At 33.6% G+C, this 10,248-nt stretch overlaps 1 protein-coding gene across 1 annotated transcript; it reads right to left on the minus strand.

The window, feature by feature from the left end:
- Positions 1-1,935: 1,935 nt before the first annotated feature.
- On the minus strand, positions 1,936-9,853 carry LOC142633833 (3-oxoacyl-[acyl-carrier-protein] synthase II, chloroplastic-like). Its single transcript, XM_075808082.1, has 13 exons — positions 8,966-9,853; positions 7,813-8,018; positions 7,533-7,736; positions 7,244-7,354; positions 7,051-7,146; positions 6,750-6,795; positions 6,597-6,676; positions 6,008-6,076; positions 5,805-5,893; positions 5,395-5,545; positions 5,232-5,312; positions 2,437-2,496; positions 1,936-2,237 (listed from the first exon to the last, which is right to left on the minus strand). The coding sequence occupies exons 1-13, from the start codon at positions 9,294-9,296 to the stop codon at positions 2,115-2,117; spliced, it is 1,647 nt and encodes a 548-aa protein (XP_075664197.1). The 5' UTR covers positions 9,297-9,853; the 3' UTR covers positions 1,936-2,114.
- Positions 9,854-10,248: the final 395 nt, after the last annotated feature.

Genomic DNA, 10,248 nt, shown 5'->3' on the forward strand with positions numbered 1-10,248 from the left:
GGAAACTGAAAACTGGGTGATGCAAGCCCATTAACCAAACGGGCTCTTAATTTCTCTTCATTATCTTCCTCTTCCTCTTAAACCAAACATAGTGTTAGTGTTTTTATTATTAAGATTCTTATTTATTTATTGGTTCCTTTGTGAGGGCAATGTGATTGGAAAGTAATGGTCACACGGGAAGTAATTGATATGGTAGTACCTTAAATGCCAAGCATCCCACTCCCTCCAAAGTGAACTCTCTTTTGATTATCTTTAGACCGAGTCATCAATGAGCCTCGCAACTTGCCATTTTTGTTTGTTTGAAGTGTATAACTGGTCCCACTCTTTACTCCTCTCCAAAGTATAAAGTGTATAACTGCGCCACTCTTACGGTTGATCAAAATATATGAATTTTTTTGCACCACTCACTTTTTGTTTAAAATCTAAATACAATTTCTATCAAATAAATTATGTTGTTTTTAATCCAAAATGTAGTGGGATGGATATTAAGTGTAGTAAGATGGATATTGGGTCCATTTAACATCAGCCCAAAACAGTGGAAACAAACCTAACGTTGACTGACTTATCTTTTACAATGGACCTTCCCATGCATATCAAGCCTCGAACTATTGATTAGGTCCGAAGACTATCCAAGCTATCGAGATAGAATCCCAGGTCCAAATACTGAGGACATGTTTGAAACCTGTTTGAGCTACAAAGGTAAAATCCTAGAGAAGGCAAACTTCTCCAAGAAATCTTTCGGAAGCATCTTGATGATTCCGCAGTAACCTCCGCATTAATGAAGGTCACCTGCTTAGCACCACCACATTTAATGCAAAAGGACAAGTCTGAACAATAAAAAGAAGCCCTAGAAGTCTCCATTCATGATGAACAACAAGGAACAAAGAGCCCGATAAGACAAGAAATTATCTAGGTGGACACCTCAATAGTAAGAAGAAACCCTAGAAGTTCATTCATGATGAATAACAAGGAAAAAAAGAACCCGATAAGGCTGAAAGTTATCCAGGTAGACAAGGACAAAATATGAAAAAGAAAGAGATAAATCATATATAAAGAAGAAAGAAGAGAAGAGAGAAAAGAGGGTATCCAAGTTCTTGAAAAGAAAAACCTTTTTTAACACAATCCATAAGATTGAAATAAAAGAAGGAATCATTTCCATGCATCTTTTACGTAGTCATTGATGTGTTTTTATCTAAATTTCCCATTGTGGATCTATATTAGCCCATAATGTAAATTAATTGCAACCCTTATCTTATTTAGCATAGTTAACCACTAAGTAGAGGATTTTGGTCGCACACAAAATAATTTTTTTTATATAAAAAAGATAAATTAAAAATAAGCATATCATCTCTAAGTCATCTTGTCTACTATTGCAAGTACGACACGGTACAAATATGTGTGTATATATCTGTCTTTATGTCCATATGCAATAATTGTACCTACTTAAAGTTTATTTATTTTATGAATGACACTATGAATATTAACATAAATAAATATGAGGGACAACATTTTCACAACTGTTGACATGACTTGCTATGATTGATGTATAATAAAAGTAATATCAGTAGTTAGCTCTGATAAAAGTCTTATAAGAGAAATGCATGTTAGTAAGCATAAGATATGGGGTTGATAGGATTGCTTATGAGATTGCCCTGGCAATATTGCATAGATGAAGAGATGTATATTGCTTGTATTTCCTTACTGGTGTAGACAAGTATCTAGTGCACCCATTACAAACAATAGGTTCCTCACTAGCTTTTGATTTAGTTGTCCATATTGTACCATAATTATTGTTTGACTATCATTTGTACAATCATAGAATTTGAAGCACTACAAAATGACTCTTTTTCCCCATCAAAAGATGTGAATACCCCACCCCCCATTTGTATGAAAAGAAATAATAGAAACATTATCACTAATCAACAACTAGTAATCAATGCAATCAAAGTAGTTGCATCTCAATTAGATGGTCATCCAATTTAAGTCCACTAGATTTGATTAAAATATGTACAATCATAGAATGGATGTACTACCAAATCGAAAAATATCAATACAAGCTGCAACAACTCTAATTTTGTTCAACACTCTGAATAGTTTCAGGTTGAGTTGACACATCAGATGCACTTGTAAGGTGCAAACAAGATGGATGAATTGTGACCCCCAAAGCCAAATGAGTTAGATAGTGCTACCTTTATGTCCAAAGGTTCCTTCTTGATGCCGACAAGCACATTCATGTCCTTATTCAAATTCATAAAGCATAAAACCAAGTTAAAACAAATTCAAGCTTATAAAAGTAAATACCTCCCTAGTATCCTTTCAAGCGTAATGTAATCTTAAATGGTGTTGGTGGATTAATAAAATGATTAGAAATCCATTGTTAAAATGATAGACTATTTTCTGATAGATTTGATAAGAAACCATATTATAGAAGCATACCATGCCTTCATCAGGATTTTCAAGATTGATGTTTGGATGCACCCATCCTGTTTGTATTGCCTACATTTGAGAGTTAAATCTCACTTTAGGGACAATAATGATGAATAGAAAGGAATCCAATCAAATTATGAATTAGTGCATCAATGTCTATCAAGGAGGAAATGTGTTTGGGAAATTACATTTTAAACCCTATAATTTAGGGGTTTAACAAAGTAAACACTAAATTTTCAAAAAGTGACATTTTTAATAGTAAAAAGTGACAAATTAAACCCTAAGATTTGACAAAGTCACTAACTAAACCCTCAACCAATATTAAACCTCCTATACAATGTCACTTCACTCATATGGGCTGAAGTTTAATTAATTATTTTTTGCAATCCTATGGTTTAATTTGTTACTTTTGAAACTATATGGTTTAGTTTTTTTTTTTTTTTTTCAAAAGCATAGGGTTTAATTTGTTATTGTACGCTCTGTTTGTTTTGATATAAAACATTTTCACGTTTTACCATGTTTGTTTTGCAGTAAAATAATTAGTTAAATGTAAAATATTTTCAGTCACAGGAAAAATCAAAGGCAAAAATTGTAAAATATTTTACACTTAAAAAATCGGTAAAACATTTTACAATTTCTTCTCCTCTTTCACACCCGACACTTTATCAGCTTTTGCTCTCTTAACTTTCTCAATTCTTCCTCTCTCAGTTCTATCACTCACAAGTCACGAGGCCACAACCCTCTCATCTCCACCCATCTCACACTGTTGCCCACCCATTGACCGACCTTAACCGCCATCATCGGCATTACCAACCTCATCATGTCTCTTCTGCACAAATCCTTCTTCTCTTCTCTCTTGCACCGCCTTGGATCTAAAGACAATCTTAAGTTTTTGGTGGCTACCCAATCTTGCCTCCTCTGGGGCTTAGATTTTCAGATTATATTCTTTGTTTCTTGGGTTTTCGATCTGAGTTCGTCGAGGTTTTTCTTGGTTGATGATGGTTGTCTTTTGGCTGGTTTTTCCAATCTGTTTGTTTTTTTTTCCCTGATTTGGATTTTTGGTTAATGGTGGTTGTCATTTGAGTGGTCAGTGGTGGTTTGTTGGTTGATGGCTGTTTTTCCTTCCGATGTGGAGTTTTTTTTGGGCGGGTGGTGGTCTGTGCACCAATTTTTCTTTGTTGAAGGTCTGTACACATTGCATAGGTTTGTGCACCAGTTTTTTTTGTTGAAGGTCTGTGGACACTACATAGGTTTATGCACCATTTTTTTTTTTTTTGTTAAAGGTCTGTGCACCAGTTGAGTTTTGAGAAGTATGAAAAAAAATTATTTTACAGTGAAGCATACAATTGAAAAATGATTTTTACTGTATTTTCGTGTTGATAATCAAACACGGTAAAATGAAAATATTTTACATGTAAAATATTTTACATTTGTAAATATTTTACTTCGAAACAAAAAGAGTGGTAGATACTATAAGGTTTAATTTGTTACACCCCTAAACTATAAGTTTCAAAATCGAAGGCCTTGTTTGGTAAGAGGCATTTTGTTTTTGTTTTCAAAATAGTTTGAAAACAATTTTCAAAAAATTAAAATTGAAACTAGTTTTCAGATAATAATTTTTATATGATAAGTGTTTGGTTCCCACTTTTAAGAACAATTTTCAAAATATTAAAAAAAAAAAAAAATTGTTTGCGTGACCATTTCTATTTTTGATATTTTTTTTATAAATTTTTTTACAAAAAGTAACGTGTAGAATCTGTAAATTACTTTTTTTTTCTTGGATAATGATAAGGGAATAGAGCTCATGTACATTTTTTTTTTTTTTTTTTATAATGATAAGTTTCAAATTTGAAGTATGAGAATTCTTTTTGTAATAAAGATGAGCTCCTTCATTTAAGAAATAGAAGAATTTAGAAAAATATGTGGGGTCTACTATTTTCAATTTATTTACAATGTCATTAAAAACATTTTTTGTATCTTGAAAATATCTTCTCAGCTTTTTTCAAAATTCTGTTCTAAACAAGGAAAATATGATACAATTTTTTGAAAACTGTATTTAGAGAACATAAGTCAAACAATAGATTCAACTCTTTTTTTTCTTGAATAATGATAAGGGAATAAAACTCATATACTTTTTTTTTATATAATGATAAGTTTCAAATTTAAAGTATGAGAATTCTTTTTGTGATAAATAGGAGCTCCTTAATTTAAGAAATAAAAAAATTTAAACAAATATGCGGGGTCCACTTTTTCAATTTATTTACAACTATACCATTAAAAAAATTTTTTGTATCTTGAAAATATATTTTCAACTATTTTCAAAATTCTATTATGAACAAGGAAAATATGATACAATTTTCTGAAAACTGTATTTAGAGAACATTAGTCAAACAATAGATTCAATTATGGAACCCACCATTTTATGAATTGCAAAACAAAAATCTATTTCTAAATACTCTTACCAAATATGGCCTAAATGTTCCAGAAAAAAAAAAAAAAACTCTTTTTTGGTAGGAGAAAATAACAATACGGTGAGATCAATATCTCATCAATAATCTGAGCAAATATAAATAAATAAATAACTAAAAACAAAAGAAGAACAAAAAAGGGAAGAAACATGGAACTTCCTCTTCAGTACAACCCCCTAATCGGTGCAAGCACCTCAAGCCACATAGGCTCCCTGTTATAGACTACAGTAAATGACTGTAAGGCCAAAGCCATCTAAAGGATTTGGATTGGCCTCTATCTTTTCAAATCTCATATGAGTTCAGCAATGTGCAAGAAACAAAGCAGAAACTAATTACCTTAACTGTTGCAACAGCTTCCACAGCCCCTGAGGCACCTAGTAGGTGACCAGTCATGGATTTTGTAGAGTTCACTCTTAGCTGCAAGAATTAGAACTCAAACTAAGTAATGTCATATTGTAAATTTGATAATAAGAACTAGATAAATTTGCCTTCAATATACCTCTGGATTCTTGCCAAAACAACGGATAAGGGTCTGGTATTCTTTCAGATCACCTCTTGGTGTTGAACTACCATATGCATTTACATAATTTACATCTTCTTTAGCTACCCCAGATTGGGCTAAGGCCTTCTCTATGCAAAGAGCAAGGCCACTACCTGATATTGTGCAAAAATAAGTTCAGAACTTCATCCGGATCAAATGCACTCTGGTACTATAAGGTGCCAAAATACATATTGCTTGTTGTGTCTCATAGAAGAATAGCTGTATTTAATTTTGATGGATAGCTTATTTGACAGCAAAAAACTACAGGGGAGGGGAAAATATATAGAAACAGTCAAAAGGAAAAGATGAGGTCTTATTTTAATATACAAGTACCAGCATTATCAAAGTAATCCGAAAGACTTGACTACCTACCATCAGGATGATGCTCAGTCAAATGATAGGCATCACAAGTGTAGCTTCCACCTAGAAACTCTGCATATATTTTTGCACCTCTTCTCTGTCATATAAGAAATAAGAAAAGTAACCCAACAAGGAAAAATAAAAGAGTTTAAGCTACTAAACTCAACAAGAGCATTTGGGGAAACTAGAGAAATTAATTTTACGGATATACCTTAGCATGTTCTAGGTCTTCCAAGAGCAATACCCCAGCTCCATCTCCAATAACAAACCCATCCCTATTCTGTTCATATGCAAAATTATATCTCAACTCATGACTTACAAGTAAAGAAAGATGAAGTAGGTGAAGATAAGGGTGAAATCTAGAATTCTAAATTGGAGTTAATGGTAATGTGACACAGATTAGTTCAAACCAATTCAGCAATTAGATGGGATATTTTCTTTTTACTTTTTTATTTTATTATTTTCTAAAATCACTCTTTTGGCCTTCCCTTTTCTCAAAAGAGAAGGTTAAGAAAATATTGGACTTCTAGTCCTCCCAATAACACCCGTTCGCAAACATTATGATAATTAAATAACTTATATATCTTTAAATGATATATTACAGTTACTGTTTCCAGTTCAACATATTATGTATAATACCTACCTATTTTCTGATAAGTATATTATATACTGCTATAATGAACAAAATCTATCAACAATGAGCTGTCTAATTCACATTCTGAACCAGAGCTCATAAAACTGAATTTGTAATTGAAAAGCATAATTGTAACCATGAAGAAGATAGAAGTTGGATGCAATACAATATCCCAGGGGCGTGAAGCTTTGGTAGGTTCACCATTCCTTTGAGAAAGAGATCCGCATGCCATGAAACCTCCCAAGCCTGAGGTAGTAATTCGCAATGTAGAGAACATAATATTCAAATCAAATCAGAATGAGAAAGGTATGTATTGTACCTATTGGAAGAACTGCTGCATCAGATCCACCACAAAGCATAACGTCCTGGAAATTTTCACAAATCAGATAACAGAATTTGGCCTAATTTCATTTTAGAATAAGATAAACTTATTCAAAAGAATGAAGAAAAATAATCAAGATCACCATTACTCCTAAGCGTTCAAATCAAAATAGTGCTTCTTGATGAGAGTTACTTTGGAAACACTAAAATTCATTTGTGTTATTCTCTCAAACAAGCTCCCAAAACAATGTAGGATCCTATTGCAAAATCCATTTAATGAGACTAAAGCATGCACTTACACTTTCACCGGTGATAATATGGTGTGCTGCATTCAGTATACAAAAGTTACTTGTTGCACAAGCTGAAGAAATTGAGTAGTTTGGGCCCATCCATCCCTGCAATTTGCTAACTTAGAAATAGCTAGAAGGTTGCAGCAGCAACATATGATGTTGACTTGTCCTAAATCTCTATCAACATTGGCATCAAACTTACCAAATCCATTGCTAGTAAAGCAGAACCAATATTGGTTGTCGTAAAAGGTATACAGAACGGATTCATTTTCTTGTACGAAACCCTCAATGCTTCTATTCCATCCTGAAAAATCTGATTAAAATATCTCATAAAAATACAAGCAGTAGAAGAAAAAACTGATAAAAAAAATTATGGGTTTTGGATAAATTTGAAATCTTGAAGCAGTTTCTCAAGAAAAAAAAAAAATCTTGAAGCAACTACTAAGACTACAGTCAATTTCCTGTGAAAAACAATCTAAGCTTATCCTTACTGCCATTCCTCCTAGTGCAGAGCCAATTATAACACCACATCTACGTTTGTCTAACTTTCCAATGACCTCTTCTGTAATCTCAGCATCTGCCAATGCTTTCTTGCCAGCAGTAAGCAAGTAAAGTGTGAATTTGTCTGCCCTCTTGGAAAGCTTGGGTGAGACCCATCCATCTGTCGAGAAAGACTTGATTTCACCAGCAATTTTCTGTTAGAAAGATAGCTGGAGTAAATATCTAGAGGCAACCATTTACTACTATGGAACTGAGCCAACAAAGATCTACCGTTGGAAACTGAGCACAGTCAAAAGCCTCTATCTCACTTATGCCACTAACACCTTCAAGGAGATTATTGTAGAAGACATCTGTATCGTCACCAATTGGGGTTACCACACCCATCCCTGTCACGACAACACGTCGCTGCTTTGTAAGCTGTTTCTTCTTTGTTGTGACCCCATCTGCAGGTCTCACAACCACAGTTTTTCCTGAAACTGTAATAAAAGAGTCTCTAAGCTTGAAGTTTGGTAAACATTACTAACAGCACTTACCATCAACAACATATATTAGAAACATTCAAAACTTTTTACCATAACCCAGCAAGTTGAATGTAGCAACATTACGAATCCAGGTTAGTTCAATGTGTCATGCGCTCAAAACAAAAGCGAGGAGCTTAAAGACTTTCCTTCCATTATCCAGTCAATTAAAACATCCTATAGTATTATCATGAACCTTAAAATCAATGAATTATGTAAAATTCTGAACTTGCATTTGTGTTAGATATAAAGCCTCACATTTGGGTATCTACACAACCAAAACAATAACTCCATAAATGTTAGCTTTCCTGTCCATCCAAGGTTCCACAAACAATACAGAGAGGGGAAAAATTAAAAACATTCCAAGAACTCCAGAGACACATCTCCTCACATACACAGACAATTGTGCACAAACTGCTACCCCACATACATATTGCAATACGCATCACAAAACGGAATAGGATCCTCTCCATTTCAAGTGAAATGAAAAGAGTCTATTTCACGGTTAAATTTTAAATGATGTGGTACAAATATACCTTTAGATTTGTAATATTTAATATACCTTTCCTCACAAAACATCAATGAAGTATTTTAGACAAATATAGGCTGCTGCAAAAATTTAACTAAATTGTTCAAGTTGGTAAAGCTTAGCAGAAATAAGAATAACCCATCATCCAAAGCTCCATATCAAAAAATAAAATAATAATAATAACAATAATCCCATCGTCCAAAGCTACTTATCAATAAAATAAAATAATAATAATAATAATAATAATAATAATAATATCCCATCATTCAAAGCTACAGGCATCTCTCAAGTTCAAACTACATAACATGCATAGAAATCAGAAGCCACCAAATAAAAAATTATCACTTTTGATTAACATAGACACACATTCAATTACCAGAGTGTGCAGCAGGATGATTCATGCTCCTTTGCTTTCTAGTCCAGGCAGTCGGAGATCCTAATAATGTGAACTGCCCTTTCGAATTGTTAAACTCATTGCAAGGCTCGAAAGTGAGACAGGAATTTATCAGGGTTTGAATTCCAGAACCGTTTGTAAGCTTATTACTCACAAAATAAGCACCACCACGATTAATGCATTTTGACACAAACTTCTTTCTCTTGGTCCATTGACCCAGTCTCCTTGGAGTGTGGTCTTTCTCAAAGGAAACAGACATGCAGGCAGCCACAAGCCATGTACAGAGAGGAGAGGCTAAATCAGAAGCCACCATTGAAGGCACCAAGAATTCACACACACTCTTACAAACAAAAAGAATCAAGAAGACCCTGATGAAGACTCTGATAATCCTGAAAGTTTAGTAAGAAACTACAATCTAAGAGTCCAAAATAGAATTAGACCCTGATAAAGATTCAGCATGATGGAATGGAAACAGTCAAGCAGAGAAACATGGCTACAAGAAAAGAAGCTAACTTTAAAGAAGCCATGTGTAACCCAATTGAGTAAAGTCCAAACAAATACTATCCAAGCACAAAAACCCAGATGGGAAATTTGAAAACTTTGAGTAATTCAGCAAGAAATGGATTGGAAACAGGGAAGAGAAGCCAATTCCATTGATTAATAGAGGTGGGCTGTTGTTGGTCCTTAGAGAAGAAAGAAAAACATAGTAGAGGCTCTGAATAATTTGAGAGACAAAGAAGATGAAGATGAAGATGACATGGAAGTGAAGCAGTTTGAAAACGTCTTAGTTTGTGGGGGAATCTGAGTCGTCCTGGCGAAAGAGACGCACCAATTGAGTGCTGTGTGAGGCAGAGAGTGGAGACTGTCAATGAGTGCATATGTAAGTACAAAAGATATATGCAGCAATTTTTTTTTTAATACAATATAAAAATTCTATTCCAGCCTAATTTAAATTTATATGGGTGTAAAATTTCTCTGGAAGATTTGAACTTCGCTCCTTGCCTCCATAGCCTATAATATTTATTGTTGTATTGAACTTTGCTCCTTGCCTCCATAGCCTACAATATTTATTGTTGTACCAAATGGTGTGCGGTGGTTATGCGATAAATTAAATTAACACACTAGACGTGAGTTTGGGTAAAACAAGTTTACTTTAACAGTCGTGTGGCCATTCAAATGGTTATATAAAAAAAATTTTAAAAAAAAGTTTAGAAGGTCGAACAGGGTGGTTTCTTTATCTTGACGTTTTTATAATAGCCTCTAAC

Source organism: Castanea sativa, chromosome 5 (genome assembly GCF_040712315.1).
Source record: "Castanea sativa cultivar Marrone di Chiusa Pesio chromosome 5, ASM4071231v1".
Taxonomy (NCBI): Eukaryota; Viridiplantae; Streptophyta; class Magnoliopsida; order Fagales; family Fagaceae; genus Castanea; species Castanea sativa.

Excerpts from the sequence above, each read along its gene's own strand:
- LOC142633833 (XM_075808082.1), bottom strand. The coding sequence starts at position 9,296 with ATGGTGGCTTCTGATTTAGCCTCTCCTCTCTGTACATGGCTTGTGGCT. Across the intron at positions 6,796-7,050 it reads ATATTATCACCGGTGAAAGT|GACGTTATGCTTTGTGGTGG; the intron begins GTAAGTGCATGC and ends GAAAATTTCCAG. Across the intron at positions 5,894-6,007 it reads AAGACCTAGAACATGCTAAG|AGAAGAGGTGCAAAAATATA; the intron begins GTATATCCGTAA and ends CTTATATGACAG.